Source organism: Lactuca sativa, chromosome 4 (genome assembly GCF_002870075.4).
Source record: "Lactuca sativa cultivar Salinas chromosome 4, Lsat_Salinas_v11, whole genome shotgun sequence".
Taxonomy (NCBI): Eukaryota; Viridiplantae; Streptophyta; class Magnoliopsida; order Asterales; family Asteraceae; genus Lactuca; species Lactuca sativa.
In genome coordinates, this window is record NC_056626.2 from 202,024,981 (window position 1) to 202,045,518 (window position 20,538).

General features: G+C 41.7%; 1 protein-coding gene and 1 non-coding gene across 2 annotated transcripts; one reads left to right on the forward strand and one right to left on the reverse strand.

The window, feature by feature from the left end:
- Positions 1-15,035: 15,035 nt before the first annotated feature.
- LOC111877737 (uncharacterized) lies at positions 15,036-16,568 on the reverse strand. Its single transcript, XM_023874246.2, has 2 exons — positions 16,470-16,568; positions 15,036-16,424 (listed from the first exon to the last, which is right to left on the reverse strand). Exons 1-2 carry the CDS (start codon positions 16,566-16,568, stop codon positions 15,036-15,038), a joined length of 1,488 nt encoding a protein of 495 aa, XP_023730014.2.
- A 253-nt stretch (positions 16,569-16,821) lies between these two features.
- Positions 16,822-16,928, forward strand: LOC111877770 (small nucleolar RNA R71). The gene has a single exon (XR_002845531.1). It is a non-coding gene; the product is annotated as a small nucleolar RNA R71 (small nucleolar RNA).
- Positions 16,929-20,538: the final 3,610 nt, after the last annotated feature.

Consider the following 20,538-nt stretch of genomic DNA (forward strand, 5'->3'; position numbering starts at 1 on the left):
AGCCCCTCCCTTTCCTTATTTCTTTCAAAATAAATCCATATTTTACCCTTTTAACCCTGTCTCCTGAAATCCTTTACAAATCAAGTCCAAAATGTTACCAATCAGCCTTTTCCTCCATAAATCCTTACATATTAAGTCCCAATAATACCAAACCCCCCTAACTTCTAGAATCCTTTGCGAAACAAGTACCGAAATTACACTTTAACCCCCTGGATAATCCAAATTATAACATTCGGCTCCCCAAAACCAACAATCCACTAAAGAATATGGATTTATTGCGACTATTCGTTCATCAATTTTTATCTATTTATTTATTAAATAAATAGAATGTTACAAGTCTTCCCTACTTGAATTAGATTTCATCCTCGAAATCATTCCTTATCATCCCTTACACGCCCGACAACTTGGGTGACATGGTCACAATCCTGGGTACACCCTAGCCTTCCCAGGGTAACTATAACCAACCTTCGCAAGGTACTAGAACCCGAAGATGAACGAATTTCTTGCAACAAGATCACATCTACTCCGTCCGAATTTAGCAGTCTTGAGAGTGAAACATCCCAAAAATACAGTCCAAAAATTTCGTTTTCAAATCATTATTAAAAACATAAGTCATCCAAAATCATAAGTAAAATCGTGAATCATGTATCATAAAACATCATAGTATCTGTCATAGATCAAAATCTCATAACAAAATATCAGAGTAAACTCCTAGGCCAAGACTATGGTGTGTGCCATGCGATCAACCTGAAAACCGTAAGCACGATGGTTAGTGAGATCCCCCAAACTACCACATACCATACACATATAACATCCAACTAGGAGATACGGGCCCCGCCACACTCATGGAGATACGGGCCCTGCCCACACTCCGGTAACTAGGAGATACGGGCCCCACCCACACTCTGTATCTCAGAGATACGAGCCCCATCCACACTCATCTACTTCGAGATACGGGCCCCGCCCACACTTGGCTGCTGTGAGATATGGGCCCCGCCCACATTCATCTACTAGACAAACATACAAATATCACACAGACAACAAGTATAACTAAATCTATCATTCAAGCATATATCATAATAAAACTCAGCTATGAGATACAGGCCCCGCCCACACTCGGCTAACTAGGAGATACGGGCCCCGACCACACTCAACTAGTAACATAACATGCTGTGGGTCGGCCTAGGTGCCTTAGACCCGTTCCTACTAAAGGGAAACTCGAGTGATGAATCCCTGTCTACTGTTCTGATAACTCTCCGACTATAAAATTCCATAATGACACTTAGTAAGAAACTGATAACTATTCTTAGAGTAAAATGACCATTTTACCCCTGGTCAAATTCAACATCCTGGTCAAATTCAACCTTCTAGGTTGACCAAACTCACCGAGTCAGCCTTGTGACTCGCCGAGTCCTAGAACTCAGAACTCTAGCATCACGACTCGACTCGCCGAGTCACCCCATGACTCGTCGAGTTCCCAAGCTACTTGTCATTGCGATTTTTCGAACTGACTCGGCGAGCCATCCTTAGACTCATCGAGTCCTGGCATAATCAGAAAGGGACAAGATCCTTCTACTCGCCGAGTTCCTTAATCAACTCGCCGAGTCCTATAAACATCATTGGGGTTTCTTCACCGGACTCGCTAAGTTCCCTTATGAACTCGTCGAGTCCCTTGCAGATCTAACCTAGTTAACTAGTTTCACACTTCTACAGCTCCAAAATATAGATCTTGATTGTTTCCATGGTCCCTTTCTATAAAGTTGGAGACTTCATGGCTTTGCACACCCCAAATGGACCCAAACTCAAGTTATAGCAATCTACTTTCATGAATATGACTATGGCTTGGATGAAAACGGGTTCAAGACCCCTTTTATGGCTTTAGAGGCTCAAAATCACAGTAAAGAGGGATTGCTTTGCATACAACCCATGAGAAACAACTTATCCTACACATAAGGGTCAAAAAGACCCATACATCAACATAAAAGAGGATCTAAGCAATGAGTTATCAAGCTAAGAGCTTTTTACCTTAGAAAGCTGCCAAAGATGAGTGTGCTCTTGGATCTTGTTCTCCTTCCCCAAGCTTGTTAGCTCCAAACTCTTCTATCCATCTTCAACCACACAAAAACACACTCAAAATCTCAAGGGTGAAGCTCTCAATCGAATTAGGGTTTCTAGAGGATAGGGAGGATGGTAAGGGAGGCCCAAAGGGGTTTTAAGAGGTTTAAATAGGGGGAGAAACCACGAAAATAGGGTTTCCTCCTAGAAGACCTATTCGTTGAGTCTATGCTTGGACTCGCCGAGTAGACTCTTTAAACCCCGCTTCCTTTTTGGCATCTACTCGACGAGTTAGGGCTACCAAATCATCGAGTAGCTCGAAAATAAATACTTGAATAATTAAGAAATTGCGTACCAGGAATGGGGCGTTACAATTCTCCCCCGCTTGTAGTAGACTTTGTCCTCGAAGTCTACCGTGTTTGAAAACAACTCTGGGTAGTGCTCACTCATTTCCTCCTCGGGCTCCTATGTCCACTCTGAACCCTTGCGGTGCCACCACTACACCTTCACTAGCTCGACCCTCTTGTTCCTCAGCTCCTTCGCCTTGCGATCTAAAATCGCCATTAGTCTCTCTATGTAATTCAGGCTGTCGTCAGCCTGAATATCCTCTATGGTACCACTACTGAATCATCCACCAAGCACTTCTATAGATGGGAAATGTGGAATATGCTGTTGATCTGGCCGAGCTTTACTGGAAGGTCTAACCGGTAAGCAACCTGAACCACCCGGGCCAAAACCCTAAACGGATCAATGAACCTGGGGCCTAGCTTTCCTCGCTTCCGAAACTTGATAACACCCTTTTAGGGTGACACTTTCAGGAGGACCATGTTGCCCGCCTGAAACTCCAAATCCGAACGCCGTTTGTCGGCGTAGCTCTTCTGCCGGCTCTGAGTAGTCTGGAGCCTACTCCGAACCTGCTGAATCTGCTCCATGGTCTTGAGTACCACTTTCGTACTCCCCATGAGCCTCTGACCAACCTCTCCCTAGCCGATTGGGGTCCTACACTTCCTCCCGTAAAGCATCTCGAAGGGAGGCCGGTCTATACTGGAGTGGTAGCTGTTGTTATACGAAAATTACGCTAACGGAAGATAGGTATCCCAACTGCCACTAAAATCTAGCACGCATGCTCGAAGCATGTCCTCGAGAGTCTGAATCGTCCTCTTGCTCTGTCCATCTGTCTGAGGGTGGAAAGCGGTGCTGAAGTGGAGACGAGTACTCATCGTGTCGTGAAACCGCTTCCAAAACCTGGAAGTGAAACAGACATCCCGGTCTAACACCACCGAGACAGCCACTACCTCCTGCACATAAATCTTGGCCAGCTTCTCGGCTGAGATGCTCTCCTGGATCGATATGAAATGTGCGCTCTTGGTCAACTGATCTACGATGACCCATATCCACACGGGGATGTCCAATGGCTACATCTTGCCATGCGGCCTCTGGTGCTCCACCTTGACCTTCCTGCAGGCCAGACATCTCTCAACGTAGCAGGCGACGTCCCGCTTCATGCAGGGCCACCAGTAGTCTGGGTGAAGATCCCAGTACATCTTCGTCGCTCCTGGATGGATGGAGAACCTGGACTTGTGGGCCTCATACATCAATATCAGCCGCACTTTGCCCCAGTATGGCACCCAGACTCTCCCATGTAGGGTCAAAAGTCCTCTACTATCGTAATCTAAAGAGGCCACCTGACCTGTAATCCTCTCACACTTTCGGCGTTCCTCCTTCAGGACCTCGACATACGCCTCTCCGATTTAGGCTGCTGCCCACGGTGGTAAAGGATCTCATAGTCATAATCCTTAACCATGTCCAACCATCGAAGCTGCCTGATGTTCAGATTTGGCTGATCCATAAGGTACCTCAAACTCTTGTGGTTCGTGTAAATAGTACACCAGACCCCGTAGAGGTAATGCCGCCAAATCTTGATAGAGAACACCACCGCCCCCAGCTCTAAATCATGCGTCGGATAGTTAGCCTTCTGAGGCTTCAACTGTCTCGAGGCATAAGCTATCACATGCCCCTGCTGCATCAACATTGCTCCCATACCTATGATTGAAGCGTCATAGTAGACTATGAAGTCATCTACTCCCTCTGGCAGGGTGAGAATCGGCGCCTTGTACAGTCGTTGTCCGAGGGTCTCAAAGGTTGTCTGCTGCTCAGGACCTCAACAAAACACCACCGACTTCTTAGTCAGTCGGGTCAATGGAACTACTATCTTGGAGAAGTCCTGGATAAATCTCCTGTAATACCTTGCCAGACCCAGGAAGCTCTGAATCTCAATTGGAGACCTCGGAGTCTCCCACTGCATCACGTCCTCTATCTTGGCCGGATCTATCAAAATACCCTTCTGGTTGACAAGGTGCCTAAGGAACTGCACCTCGTGCAACCAAAAGTCACACTTGGAGAACTCCACAAAAATTCTCTCCCTCCTCAATGTCTCTATCACCTCTCTCAGATGCTCCCTATGCTGCTCATGAGTTTTGGAGTAAACCAAGATGTCATCAATGAATACTATTATAGACCGATCCAGCATCGGCTAGCACATGCGTTTCATGAGGTCCATGAATGCGGCTGGAGCATTGGTGAGCCCAAACAGCATCACCACAAACTCATAATGACCATAGCGGGTCGTAAAAGTAGTCTTCTGCTCATAATCATCTATGACCCGCATCTGGTGATATACGGACCGTAGATCAATCTTGGAGAACCAAGATGCTCCCTGGAGCTAGTCAAACAAATCATCTATCCTCGGGAGTCGGTAACGGTTCTTCACCATCACCTTATTCAGCTCCCGGTAATCTATGCACATACGGTGCAACCCGTCCTTCTTCTCCACAAATAGGATCGGGGCTCCCCATGGTGAACTGCTCGGCCTGATAAAGCCCTTGTCTAGTAGATCCTGTAGCTGCGTAGACAACTCCTGCATCTCGGGAGGAGCCAACCGATATGGTGCCTTGGCTATCGGAGCCGCACCGGGGACCAGGTCAATCCGGAAGTCAACCTGTCTCTCCAGAGGTATCCCGGGTAAATTCTCCAGGAATACATCCGGATACTGTCTCACCACTGGTACGTCATCCACTGTCGCCTTACCCTTATCCCGGGTATCCATGACATAGGCGACGTATCATGTGTAACCCTGCTGAAAGTAGCGCCTCACTCTCGCTGCTGAACAGAGAATCGGTCCGCGCTGTGGCCTCTCGCCCTGAATCACTAACTCTCCCCCACTAGGAGTGCGAACCCTCACTAGCTGTAGCTAACAATGAATCACTACACCATTAGGGCTCAACCAATCCATACCCACTATGACCTTATTCCCTTGCATGGGAATAGGAACCAAATCCACCAAAAACTTCTCATTAAATAACCGTAGTGTATAATCCCTATGAACCTTGGTGACTCTAACAATCCTATCATCTTCTATCTCTACATCAAGTGGGTAATCCAGCTCCCCCGGAGCTTTACTAAATTTCTTGCTAAGTGTGAGCGACACAAAAGATTGGGTAGCCATTGAGTCAAACAATACCATAGTTGATATACCATTCACTAAGAATGATCCTATAAATAAACACAAAAACATGAGTAATAATCAGAAATAAATAAGATATAATGGAGAGGATACATACCCGTAACTACATCAGGGGATGCACGTGCCTCCTCTGCTATCAACTGGAAGGCTCTGCTCTTCGACACTAGCGTCACCGCCCGACCCTGACGGCCGTCTGTAATCCTCAATGTAGCAGGGGTGGGTGGCATCGCCTTCCTTGCTGCTGCTAAAATTAGAAAATGGGACCACTTATGGCCCCTCTGATTGCACTAAAAGCACACCAGATCAGATAACGTGGTGGTAGTGGTGGTAGAAGCAACAGTACAATCCCTGCTCACATGCCCTGTTTGGCCGCACTTGAAGCAGCCCGAACTCCCCACCCTGCACGTCCCCTCGTGCGACCTGCCACACTTGCCGCTGCTGCCTTGGCCCTGCTGGCCCTTCCCCCAAGAATCTGTCTTGGGCTTCTTGCCCGAGCCCTCCATTCCATACACCGACTCTGGCTTCCTCTTCCTCTGCATCTCTAAATCAATCTCTCTCTCACGAGCCATAGCAATCATATCCTCCATCGTCTTGCAGCTGGAGCGGCTCACAAACTGGCGGATATCACTCCGCATCATCTCATGATATCCGGCGTTTTTCGTCTCCTCGTCCGCCACATACTACAGAACGAGAAGGGCCCTCTCCCTAAACTTGGCGGTGATCTCCGCCACAATCTCAGTAGTCTTCTCAAGATCCTGGAACTCCCTCGCTAGCTGTTGCACCTTGATCACAGGTGCAAACTCGGCCCCGAACTTAGTCGTGAAATCACTCCAGGTCATTGCATCCAACACTGTATCATCACCAATAGCTCTCCTAACCTCCTCCAATGAGTCACATGCCTTGTCCTTCAGAAGACAGGACGCAAGCCTAAACTTGTCCCCCTCGGGACACCTGCTGGCGTGGAATGCGTTGGCGACATCCGCTAACCATCTAGTACTCAGAATGGGGTCTCGATCCCCTTGATAGTTGGGAGCTCCACATGCTTTGAACTCCCGGAAAGTGAGTGTGCACGACCCCATCATGGCCGCAATATCAGTACACAAAGCACTAAACCTATCCTCCAAAAGCACCAGAATACCCTCCTTGACCGTACCGAAGGTCACATGAGTCTGCTCAAGTATGATGCGTGATGTGTGTAAAATGCACTTGCTTTATTCCTACTTTTAATTGATAAATTTAGCACACAAAGGCAGTGAACCTATCTTTTAGTGGTATAGTTGGATAAGTAGGGTGTCGAACTCCAGGAACGGAAATTAAACTAATAACTAATTTTAACTAAGCAAGTAATAAAAGTAAAAGGGTTTTTCTCTAGTTTTACAAGACTATAAACTTAAACAAACCACTTAAGCACTTAATTAACTAAACAACTAAGACAAGTAACAAATTCACCAAATTTGATAAAGAGTTTTTGTTTATGTCCAACCAATTCACTCATATGCTTATTTATATGATAATATAATAAATCAATTGCTATTGGTTACCAACTATAGTGGTTAGGTTCATGTTCATTACTACTAACCCTTAGACAATTAACCAATTCAAGCAGTGGCCAATTGTTTAAACTAATTAATTCCCTAGTTCAATTATTTGGATTAAATAAGATTTGTAATTGGTTAGTCAAATTGGTGTTTCAATTAACCTCTTGTTTGTTGGTTTCTCAAAAAAGCTCACACATTAATTTACCCATTCTCTTATTAATCCTAATTTCATATTCATTATTCCTAGGCATATGATAAAGTGTTCACATAAACATATGAGGTTAACAACTAAGAGATGTTCATGCAGCTTAATTGTCTTCAAATTAACAGAAAATAGTTGTGGTTAATGCATAAGGTTCTTTAACAAACTTAATTTAATAAGATCACCAATAAAAAATCAATCAAAAAGTAATAATTAAACCATAGGAGTAACTTGGTCTTTCCAAACAGAAACAAAATGAATTTAGTTCATAGTTACAGTAAAAACAAACTCAAAAACAAGTTCAACTAGGCTAGACATGCTTAAATTCTAAGATTAAGTGGAATGTATAACCTAAATTGCCTTGATTCTTCAAAGGGTCGAAGGTTAGGGTTTCTCAGCTCCTCAAAGGGTTCTTCAATCGCAGATGCACCTCCCAAAAAGCCAGAAAAGTCTCCAATTCGGATAAAGGTTCAATATTTATAGTTATCACAAAACAGGGGCTACTCGGCGAGTAGATCACCCAACTCACCGAGTAGATGCGTGGAATCCATGTTTGGCCAGGAGTCTTGACTTATCTTTGGGAACATTCTCGGGTACTCACCGAGTAGACTCGCCTACTCGCTAAGTAGGTGTGTGTTTTTCCTTCTTCCTTCATTCTTTGGTCTCTAATTGCTTCTCCTTGTTCCTTTTTACTTCCAAGCATGTCTTTTGGACTGAAAACATAATTTAAGCATTAATTATTAAGTACCTTTTGTCCACATTATGCACATAACTAGCTAAAAATGAATAAAAATGTATGTTAAACATATGACTAATTTTGCAAATATCAAAATACCCCACACTTGACTTTTGCTTGCCCCCAAGCAAAACTGAATTTTAACATATTAGAACCACATAGGACAACTCCAATCTAACCCAACCATTATGCCAAGACCGCAACCCACGCATTTGTGTCTAAAATTTTCCTAAATACCCCCATATTCTAAATACTCACAATCCTCATAAACATTCACCCACTTTTCCCGAACAATGCTCATTTTATGCATCCCTTCGAATCCATCCGCAGAAAACCTCCTATCCTCAATGTATTTTTGGTTGAGCAACCCAAGCATACATAATCTAGAATTACAACTTATGATACCACATTAGAGTTCTTTGGAATTCTTCACTTCTTTGGCATTTGATCTTGATTTCTTTGAATTCACCACCTTCTTTGATCTTTGGTATCTTCAACTTTTTGAATTTTCAGAATTTTTGATCTTTTGATCTTCACTTTGAAAGCTCCAAAATTCTTCAAACTTTTCTTGTAATTCTCTCTCTCTCTCTCTCTCTCTGTCTCTCTCTCTCTCTCTCTCTCTCTCTCTCTCTCTCTCTCTTTTTACATGTACCTCACTTTTTTTTTCACTCAAAACCCTACATGTTTAAGCAGTGGCACTCAACTTCAACCTTTATTGGCTAAAATAATAATTTTCCTGGATACATTTCAAGTACACGATGCTAAACGTATTGCATCCCTCGGGCTAAGCAAGGTCGTGTTTTTGTCCCATGATTTCACTAGAATAAGGGAGGCCACAAATGCATTGTAACATATATAAGCTCAACTAAACATTTGGGTTTTCATGAAATCATCAACACAATTCTAACATGGAATCCTAGTTACTTTTTACCAAAATTTTCTAAATTAATTCATAAGTCACATTTTTGGTATGTAAAATTTTTAAAAAAATAGACCTAAATTAGGATATTAAGATTCTCAATTCACTAAGATGACATCAACCCCCTACCCCACACTTATTTTATGCAATGCCCTCATTGCATATTATGTAATGCCCTCATTGCATATTATGCATGAAAAATAAAAACATGAAATAAAGAGAGAATTGGAACAAACTCCCCTGGGGTAGCAGTCGCTAGGTTGATATCTCTTCTTTTCAGCTCCATCTTCAATTGACTTTAGACATGGGAACAACTCATCCATGTCTTGGGTGTCAAAATCTCATGTGGTAGACATGCAAATAAATCAAAAATGTAGGACAAAGCTCCTAGAAACCTCCAACAATGACTCTTCACGAAAAATGGGCAAGTACTGTAATGAAAGTGCCCAAAACAGCTCTGGAATTCGAAAAATGTTGACCAACTCGGCGAGTAGTATCGTGTACTCGGCGAGTTTATTGCCAAATTGCAGTTATATCAGGTAATTTACCCTGTACTCACCGAGTAGGCTAAGTGCACTCAGCGAGTAGGCGCTGTATTGAGAAAAGGTTGTCCAGCTTGTTTTCTTCTTGATTAAGGTTTTGAATTGGGGTATTTCAGTGACTTTACTTCAGTAGCAACTCTCTCTCTATCACTCCCCACTCTAACGGACTCAACCTTAATGGAAATACTTCACACTCTTATTTGAACATTCCTCACTTTAACTTTAACCCTTAAGACTTCTATATGCATCCTAACCTTCCAAACCTGAAAAAAAAATGCAAGCAACAGTGAAAGCAACCAAACAAAAGTCCTAAAAGAAACAAAATCATCCATGTTCAACAATTTGTCCAAATCAAACATCATGAAAATAAATAAAAACACAAAACAAACACTCTTCATTCTTCCTCATCCATGTTGGTTGCTCCAGCGCCACTTCCTCCTCCTTCATTGCCTCTCCTCATCCTTTCCTCCCAATTCATAATGTAGGGATAGCCAGGTCCGGGTCTCGGGGGCGATATTCATTTGTTGGAAGAGATATTCAAATGATTGATTATTATAATTGACCCCTCTTCCAATATCATCCAAGTATTGCCGGTACTCAACTTGGTTCCATCCATCGTTCTCTTCTTCCACCAGAATAACCGATGGGTCTTCTCGTACCCGCTCACTCCTTTGTCTCACCCACCGTCCCGGCTCCTCGGGGATAACCGGCTCATCCGCATGTGGAATTGAAAAGGAGTCTCCAAACTTCTCCATAATCCTTGCCCTCCTATATAGCGTAGTGTGAATGGAGGAGGAGAAATGACCGTTACTGCCCTCGCCTCTTGCAAATCCAAGATCCCAAAGGATCTTGCAAGCCTTGTCACGAACATTCCTCCATTGATTTTGGAGGTCACCTTCTCTTTAACAGCCCCATCCGCAAGATATTTAGCTATGCAGTAGGGGAGGTTGCAAAAGACATCGGGAGTGATAATGCTCCAAAGATAGAAGATGTCAAGGGTCGGGACCTTGTCATCGTCCTTTCGCATGTTAATTTTGTTGGCGACGAAGCGATGAATGAGACGGTGGATTGGTGAACGGATGTGGCCCTTCTGCGCGGAAGATGGAATGTATACTCGGTTGGCAATAGTATTCCACCAGGTAGATGCAACCACTGCCTCGGGGAGATCTTTGTGGCAATTATCCAGGAACACTTCAAAGTCTTCATTTAACATGGTACTTTGGTCATAGATGCCAATCCTCCATGAAAATTCAGCCATGCTGCATTGTCGTAGCTCCCCGCCAAGAGAAAAGGAAATTACATTGGGATTATAGTACTCACTACCACCCAGGAATGAGATGGTAGCGAAGAACTCCCAACATAATTCAGTGAAGACCGGTTCTTGGATTTTGAACAATTGTAACCAACCATCACATATGATGGTAGAATACCCCATATTGCATTCCTTCACCAAATATGGTGTCAATTCCTCCTCTAGCCCAACCTTCCCCAGCCAATCCCAATCTACTGCATTAGGTAAGTGGATCTCTTTCTGCTTCAAAGCTTCTAATTTGTTTTTGGTGCGGGGTTGAGATGATTTAGAGGTGATTTGGCGAAAAGAGAGCCACGAGATGTCTCCTTGGCTTCCCCCTCTTGAAGTTTGACCTCTTCTGGACATGGTTCCTGCAAAATAACATTAAGAAAGCACAAACAAACAACACCCAACAATTAAAATCGAACAAAACATATTTGTATAGCATCCTACTCGCCGAGTTCATGAACTACTCGGCGAGTAGGATGAACATCGGGAACAGATTGATGCCTAACATATATGGGTCATCCAAAACACCCAATTTTGCATAGGGGTTTGCTGTACTAAGTCCAATAAACACTAATCTAAAAGAAATTTTGACTAAAACCTCCTAATTCATAGTAAAATCAAAACCCTAGAAATTGAGGATAACCCCAAATCCAAATTTAGACAAAATAAAGGATAAGAAGTGATAAAGCTTTAACCTTTGACAAGTATTGGGTGTAGAAATCATGCCTTTACTCTTGAAAGTTGAAGATTCAGCAAAAATTGAAGAAATGGCTTGAGAGTGGCTGTGCATGGCGAGTATGTGTGTAAAATGAATGAAAACCCTTATTTACAAATTATAAACCATCTGTGTAAGTTGTCTACTCGCCGAGTAGAAAAGTGCTACTCACTGAATAGATCCGCGTATTCGCGATTTTCTGGGAATTCGGACAAGTACTCGCTGAGTAGGTCGAATATACTCGGCGAGTAAAGCTTGCAGTTTGAACAAAAATTGAATTTTTTCTTATTTTTAAACCACCACCCCACACTCTAAGCATTGCTTGCCGTCAAGCAATCATTTAGAACATATTTTCAGAAGAAGAATGAAAATAAAACAGATCCTAAGAAATTAAAAAGAAAATAAAGGAAAACGAAATGCAAACTCTAAACTCGGGTTGCCTCCCGGAAGCGCTTCTTTTTAAGGAGTCATTAGCTGGACTCCTCCCATTCTACGTTGCTGCAATTCCTTCCAGCAGCAACCCTTCTTCCATGTCTTCATTTCTTGGGACTCCTTCTTCATATCTTTTGACTCTATGTCCATTGACCTTGAAAGGGGTACCATTTTTGATAATAACTCTATAGCACCATGTGGAAACACCTTCTTCACTAGAAAAGGACCATCCCATCTTGACTTGAGTTTGCTCGAGAAAAGTTTTAGTCTTGAATTAAAAAGCAACACCTTTTGCCCTTCATGAAACTCTTTATTATCCTTGATCCTCTTGTCATGCCAACTCTTTGTTTTCTCTTTATAAATTAGAGAGCTAGTGTAAGCATCATTTCTAAGTTCCTCAAGAGCATTCATTTGCATTAACCGGTTGTTCTTGAGCTCCGCCATGTTGAAGTTGCACAATTTTAAAGCCCAAAAAGCTTTATGCTCGATCTCCACCGGTAAATGGCATTGCTTTCCATAAACTAGCCTATATGGTGTAGTACCAATAGGTGTTTTGAAAGTTGTTCGGAAAGCCTAAAGTCCATCATCTAGCTTATCCGACCATTTTTTCCGATTGCTCCCCACTGATCTCTCCAAGATTCTCTTTAAAGCTCTATTTGTCACTTTGGTTTGTCCACTAGTTTGTGGATGGTAGGATGTAGAGAATTTATGGGTCACCCCATATTTCCTTAGCACCTTCTCTAGTTGATCATTGGCAAAATGAGTGCCTCGGTCACAAATAAGAGCTTTCAAGACTCCAAATCTCGAAAATAGTTTCTTAAAAAATTGCACCACCACCCGACCATCGTTAGTTGGAAAGGCTTGTGCCTCCGCCCACTTGGATACATAATCCACCGCCACTAATATGTATTTGTTACCTTTGGACATGGGAAATGGTCCCATGAAGTCGATCCCCCCACACATCAAATACTTCGCACACTTGAATACTATGTTGTGGCATTTCATTTCGGGATGAAATGTTTCCCGCTCTTTGACATGCATCATGTTCTTTGACAAATTGGGCTGCATCTTTAAAAATCGTGGGCCAGTAAAACCCAATGTCAAAGATCTTCTTAGTAGTGTAATGTGCTCCATGATGTCCACCCGTGGGCCCGCTATGACAATGCTCTAAAATCTGTCGGCTTTCCTTCCCGAACACACATCTTCGTATGATTCCATCCGCACAGCTTCGGAAAAGATATGGCTCATCCCAAAAGTAATACTTTATTTCGGAAAAGAATTTCTTCTTTTGTTGACCGGTAAGATCTTTTGGGATGTATTTGCTAGCTAAATAATTAGCTATGTCTGCGAACCATGGCTCTTCTCCCGCGGTCACCATAATGTACTCGTCTGGGAAGTCATCTCCAACTTTATCTTCTTGCAGTTGCGGGTTTTCTAGCCTTGATAAATGGTCGGCTGCTACATTCTCAATTCCCTTCTTGTCATGTATCTCGATATCAAACTCTTGAAGAAGTAGAACCCATCGTATCAATCTTGGCTTAGCATCCTGTTTGGTAAACAAATACTTGATAGCAGAGTGGTCAGTAAAAACAGTTGTTTTGGATAAAACCAAATAAGGGCGGAATTTATCAAAGGCATACACCACAACTAAGAAATCTTTTTCAGTGGTGGTGTAATTCTCTTCGGCCGGATTTAGAGTTTTACTAGCATAATAAATGTGTCGAAAGTGCTTATCAACCCTTTGACCAAGGACAACTCCTAATGCAAAATCACTAGCATCACACATTATTTCAAATGGTAAATCCCAATTTGGAGCAACAATGATCGGGGCATTAGTCAATTTTTCCTTTAAGAATTCAAATGCCTCTAAACACTCTTTAGTAAAATGAAATGGTGCATCCTTTAAAAGCAATCGTGTTAGAGGTCGAGTTATTTTAGAAAAATCTTTGATAAAACGCCGGTAAAAACCCGCGTGTCCTAGAAAACTTCTAATGCCCTTCACATTAGTTGGTGGGGGTAATTTGGCAATGGTGTCAATCTTTGCCCTATCCGCTTCAATTCCCAATTTGGAAACATTGTGGCCTAAAACTATACCTTCCTTGACCATAAAGTGACATTTTTCCCAATTAAGGACTAAGTCGGTCTTTTCACACCTAGCAAGCATTAAGTCAAGATTTGTGAGACAATCATGGAAGGAAGATCCAAAAACAGAAAAATCGTCCATAAAGACTTCCATGAATTTTTCCACCATATCGTCGAATATGGCTGTCATGCACCTTTGAAATGTCACAGGTGCATTGCATAACCCAAAGGGCATGCGTCAATAAGCAAAAGTCCCACTTGGGCAAGTAAATGTGGTCTTTTCTTGGTCCATTGGGTCTATGGGTATTTGGAAATAACCCGAAAATCCGTCCAAAAAGCAATAATAACTATGGCCCGATAATCTTTCTAACATTTGATCAATAAAAGGTAAGGGGAAATGGTCTTTATGCGTGGCATCGTTTAACTTTCGATAATCGATGCACACTCTCCAACTGGTTACCGTTTGTGTCGGAATAAGCTCATTCTTCTCGTTGGTAATGATCTTCATCCCTCCTTTCTTCGGCACCACTTGGACCGGACTCACCCATGGACTATCGGAAATGGAATATATAATTCCCGCATCTAAAAGCTTGACCACTTCTTGCATATTTGGGTTTAATCTTCTTTGGTGCTGCACAACCAGCTTTGCGCCTTCGTCCAAGTTAATCTTGTGAGAACAATAAGAGGGGCTTATCCCCTTGATGTCGGTAATGCTCCATGCTATGGCCCGCTTTTGCTTCTTCAAAACTTGAACTAGTTCTTCCTTTTCAGATTCAGATAGGTCAGAGGCTATTATCACTGGCTTTTGATGACCATCTTCAAGGAAAGCATACTCCAAGTGATCTGGTAATGTTTTGAGCTTGGTTTTTTCAATCTGCATGGTGTACTCGCCGAGTGCAGGTAAGGTACTCGTCGAGTTGTCAGCTGAATTCATGAATCCATTTTTCTTTTCGCTTGGACTCGGCGAGTAGATCGGCCCTACTCGGCGAGTTCATCTTTTAGATTGTTTCATAAATTCTTCAAACTCAGCTTCTTCCAGCAACCTCTCGATCTCCAGTAGGTCTTTCTCAGCATCAAATTCTTCATAAAAAATGGTGGACTTGTTAGGATCTTCATTTTCACATTCTTCCATCAATTGATCAAGCATGTCAATTGAGAACACCATGTCATCACTATTCCTTGCATACTTCATAGCTTGATCCATCCCAAAAGTAACCGAATCATCTCCTACCCGCAAAGTAAGCTTCGAATCTCTCATGTCTACTATAGCACTTGCTGTGTTGAGGAAATGTCTTCCAAGGATGATTGGGACTTGAGGATCCGCCTCCATGTCTAGAATTATGAAATTAGCAGGAAATACAAAATTGTCCACCTTGACCAATAAGTCTTCACATATTCCTCTTGGAAAAGTGACTGTCTTGTTCGCTAAGTGAATCGCCATACGAATTGGTCTTGGTTCCGGGAGATCCAGCTTCTTGAAGAATGAATAAGGCATTAAATTCACACTTGCTCCTGAATCAGCCAAAACATGAGTGGTAGCCAAGTTACCAAATTGGCAAGGCAAAGTCAAGCTTCCCGGGTTACCCTTCTTCTTTGGTAGCTTGTTTAGCATGGCAGCTGAGCAATTCTCATTAAGTACCACCTTTTTCACTTCCTCCATCTTCCTTCTATTGGTGAGAAGTTCCTTAAGGAATGTTGCATATTTTGACATTTGTGCGACAACTTCAATGAAGGGTATGTTGATTTGAAGAGCTTTAATATGATCAAGAAACTTCTGGTACTCTTCTTCCTTCTTTTCTTTCTTAGCTCCGGTTGGATATGGCATTGGAGGCTGAAAGGGCTTTTCAGGAGTTGGATTTTTCAAATTTGGCAGTGGACTCGTCGAGTCCATATTTTGGACTCGGCGAGTAGGCTCTGTTCCTTGAAGCTTTTGATTTTGGTCTTGAGTTTCTTCATCCTCCTTCTGCAGTTCAATTTGTGCTTCATTCTGAATAGGGGCCAGAGGAGTGATTATCTTCCCACTTCTTGTTGTGACTATGTTTATGTGCGCACCTCGTGGGTTGTTTTCGGTTTTACTAGGAAGTTCACCCGGTGATCTTTGGTTTATTTGTTGAGCTAGTTGCCCAAGTTGCGTTTCTATGTTGTGGATAGATGCTTGTTGGTTTCTAAGCATGGTTCTTGTTTCTTGAATTGCAGCATCATGATCACTATGTCTCTTTTCTGAAGCAGCTACAAATTTGGCAAGCATCTCTTCCAAACTTGGTTTTCTTTCTTGTGTTGGCTCCTCCTTTTGGTAAAAACGTCTTCCTTTTTGCTTGAACTTCTCCTTCTTGGCCTTCTTGTACTCTTCATAAGGGAGCCACTCTTTCTTTGGTTTTCGCTAATCTTCATCATATCGGTCCCCACTTGTGTAACATACTTGCACCTTCTTGTTGCCATTTTCATCCAAGTCGCAGTCTCTAGTAAGATGAGGCCCATTGCAGTTTTCACAACCCACCCGTATAGCATGTATCGTTTGGTCCATTTTGTCCATCCTTCAATCCATGTTTTTCAACATAGCCATCACTGTTGACAAGTCTTCTGAAGCTGCATAAGCGGATCCCCATGTTTCATTATTTCTTAGATTATGATATTCTCTAGAATGCTTAGAGAATTCTTCAATTAGTTGCTTTATCACTGGAGACGCCTTCTTCATAAGTGGACCTTGCGAGTCAAGTAATTGCCTTATTGTAACATTTACTCCATCATAAAAGATGGAGACTTCTTGCTGACTTTTGAGGTCATGATGTGGGAAATTCCTTAGCAAGCTCTTGTACCTCTCCCAAGCTTCATATAGTGACTCTCCAGCTTGTTGTTCAAAGTTGGCTATGGCTTTCTTGAGCTTGGATATCTTGGATGGTGGGCAGAATTGATCAATAAACTCTTCTTTTAGCTGAGCCCATGTAGTGATGGTTCCGGGGGTAGTGACTTGAGCCAATCCTTTGTAGCACCCTTCAAAGTAACCGGAAGCATGCGAAGTAGTTGAGTTTCCTGAGGCACGTTGGGAACATTGAAATAATCAGCTACATCATTAACTTCAACCAAGTGCTTGTAGGCGTCCTCGTGATCTTTGCCAGTGAAAGGGATCTCTTTAATTAAAGCTAGGATATGACCCTTAAGCTCAAAAGTAGCAGTTACGGGAATTACGGGCTGCACAAGTCCCGGGCCAGTGTCATCTCACATCCTCTTCTTCCATTCCTCCATGGGGACTTCATCAATATTAGCCATAGTGATAGCTAAATCGTCCTCAAAATCGGATTCGTGCTCGTATGTAGGTTCTTCTTCTTCCTCGTTCTCGTACTCGGTGTCTTCCTTAATCGGGTCTTCGATTGCTAAAGAGGCGCTAGATGCTCCTGATTTACTGCTCTTCTTCTTGCTGAAAACGGACTTGAGGTTCTTTAGTGGTGAATTCTTTGAAGAAATTGATTTTCCTTTGTTCCTCCTTAGTGCGGATTCCGGGCCTTCGAGAGGAGGGACCAGAGGTGTATCAGATCCTCAGGTCATGAAACAACTGCAAACAAATAGGAAAAAACGCGTAAAAAGAACAAAAATAAAACAGAATGAAAATTAAAAATACTTTGGCAAACAGCAGGCTACTCGCCGAGTAGGTGCAAATGCACTCGACGAGTAGCCCGTTTAAAACTAAAAAATTAAACTAAACTAATAATTTCTAAAACCTAACCTAATTACTGTATTACTGAAACATATAACTTTGTGCAAGAAAACTCACACAAAGGATCGATAAAATTAGGAATTAGATTTAATTTTGGAACCGTTCCCCGGCAATGACGCCAAAAACTTGATGTGTTTAAAATGCACTGGTTTTATTCCTACTTTTAATTGATAAATTTAGCACACAAAGGTAGTGAACCTGTCTTTTAGTGGTATAGTTGGATAAGTAGGGTGTCGAACTCAAGGAACGGAAATTAAACTAATAACTAGTTTTAACTAAGCAAGTAATAAAAGTAAAAGGGTTTTTCTCTAGTTTTACAAGGCTAGAAACTTAAACACACCACTTAAACACTTAATTAACTAAACAACTAAGACAAGTAACAAATTCACCAAATTTGATAAAGAGTTTTTGTTTAGGTCCAACCAATTCACTCCTATGGTTATTTATATGATAATATAATAAATCAATTGCTATTGGTTACCAACTATAGTGGTTAGGTTCATGTTCATTACTACTAACCCTTAGACAATTAATCAATTCAAGCAGTGGCTAATTGTTTAAACTAATTAATTCCCTAGTTCAATTATTTGGATTAAATCAGGTTTGTAATTGGTTAATCAAATTGGTGTTTCAATTAACCTCTTGTTTGTTGGTTTCTCAAACAAGCTCACACATTAATTTACCCATTCTCTTATTAATCCTAGTTTCATATTCATTATTCCTAGGCATATGATAAAGTGTTCACATAAACATATGAGGTTAACAACTAAGAGATGTTCATGCAGCTTAATTGTCTTCCAATTAACAGAAAATAGTTGTGGTTAATGCATAAGGTTCTTTAACAAACTTAATTTAATAAGATCACCAATAAACAATCAATCAAAAAGTAATAATTAAAACATCGGAGTAACTTGGTCTTCCCAAACAGAAACAAAATGAATTTAGTTCATAGTTACAGTAAAAACAAACTCAAAAACAAGTTCAACTAGGCTAGACATGCTTAAATTCTAAGATTAAGTGGAATGTATAACCTAAATTGCCTTGATTCTTCAAAGGAACGAAGGTTAGGGTTTCTCAGATCCTCAAAGTGTTCTTCAATCGTAGATGCACCTCCCAAAAAGCCAGAAAAGTCCCCAATTCGGATAAAGGTTTGATATTTATAGTTATCACAAAATAGGGGCTACTCGGCGAGTAGATCACCCAACTCGCCGAGTAGATGCGTGGAATCCGTGTTTGGCCAGGAGTCTTGACTTATCTTTAGGAACATTCTCGGGTACTCGCCGAGTAGACTCGCCTACTCGCCGAGTAGGTGTGTGTTTTTCCTTCTTCCTTCATTCTTTGGTCTCTAATTGCTTCTCCTTGTTCCTTTTTACTTCCAAGCATGTCTTTTGGACCGAAAACATAATTTAAGCATTATTAAGTACCTTTTGTCCACATTATGCACATAACTAGCTAAAAATGAATAAAAATGTATGTTAAACATATGACTAAGTATGCAAATATCAATGCGCGTAATCTCCAAGGAAATGAACTCCCTGGTCTGTTCATCCAACTGCTCGGCTCTAGAGCCTGAGCCTGATCCCTCACTTGAATTGCCAATTGCTGGCCTAGGACGTAAAACCACCATTTTGAAAAAGAAAAACATCAGAATGATCATCAGAATACTATCAATAATCATGGGATCACATACATTACAAGTTCCCTAGCTTTATCTCAGCCTTCCTTGATTCGAGTATGGATCCTCTGCCTTCAGTAGTACGGGCCCATACTACCTTCCACATTTATTCGTACTTTCCTCAAGAACTGCCTCGACTCTACCAAGTCCCTTCTAGTACTACTTTTTAACATGCTACTCTCATCTTAGGCTTTCCCTAGGGTAATCACCATCCCACTCTCAGCCACCAGCTGCATAAGAAGTTCATGCTATCTTACCCTAACTTGCTCGCGAATACTACTTCATATCATTCAGACTAGATAATTCTTCGAATGAAAGATCCTACCCTACAACGGTTGGACTCAAAAAAGAGCTGCGAAATAGAGCTAGACCTAACCTTCTGAAATTATTTAGTCCTCATTATATGTAACTTAACATATTCGTTTACTAGTTAGTGAAAGACAACTAGAACTCCTAGAAGCACAAAGCAAGCAACATTCGGGCATTGAGTACACATAATCAAGCATATACTACTCTGGCTATCATACTGACTGATCTGTAATAGCATGCATTTCTCATAAAGATGGTACTCATATAACAAGCACATAAGGCATCCTTCTTAGATCCTTAGTCCTAATCTAGCATGCAGTAATCATAAAGCTGATAAACATATCATCATGTAAACTTGTATGGGTAATTTGGGAGTACTTATTTGAGCTCGGCTGATTGCATGCACCACACCCTTTTCTCCTTTTCAAATTCTTTTCTATTTTCCAAATCCTTTTGTAAAAAATGATTTTATTTTGGTAATCTTATACTACTCCCTTAGTTTAAGTTCAGACACACCCGAGAGTGTGCCTAAATCCCTCAAACCAAGGCTCTGATACCAACTTGAAACATCCCAAAAATACAGTCCAAAAATTTCGTTTTCAAATCATTATTAAAAACATAAGTCATCCAAAATCATAAGTAAAATCGTGAATAATGTATCATAAAGCATCATAGTATCTGTCACAGATCAAAATCACATAACAAAACATCAGAGTAAACTCCCAGACTAAGATTGTGGTGTGTGCCATGCGATCAACCTAATCCCTTCCCTTTGCTAATGGAAGTACTTGAAACCAA

Coding starts and splice junctions, on each gene's coding strand:
- LOC111877737 (XM_023874246.2), bottom strand. CDS start 16,568: ATGGACCAAACGATACATGCTATACGGGTGGGTTGTGAAAACTGCAAT. Junction 16,425..16,469: donor ATGAAAATGGCAACAAGAAG/GTGCAAGTATGT, acceptor GATGAAGATTAG/CGAAAACCAAAGAAAGAGTG.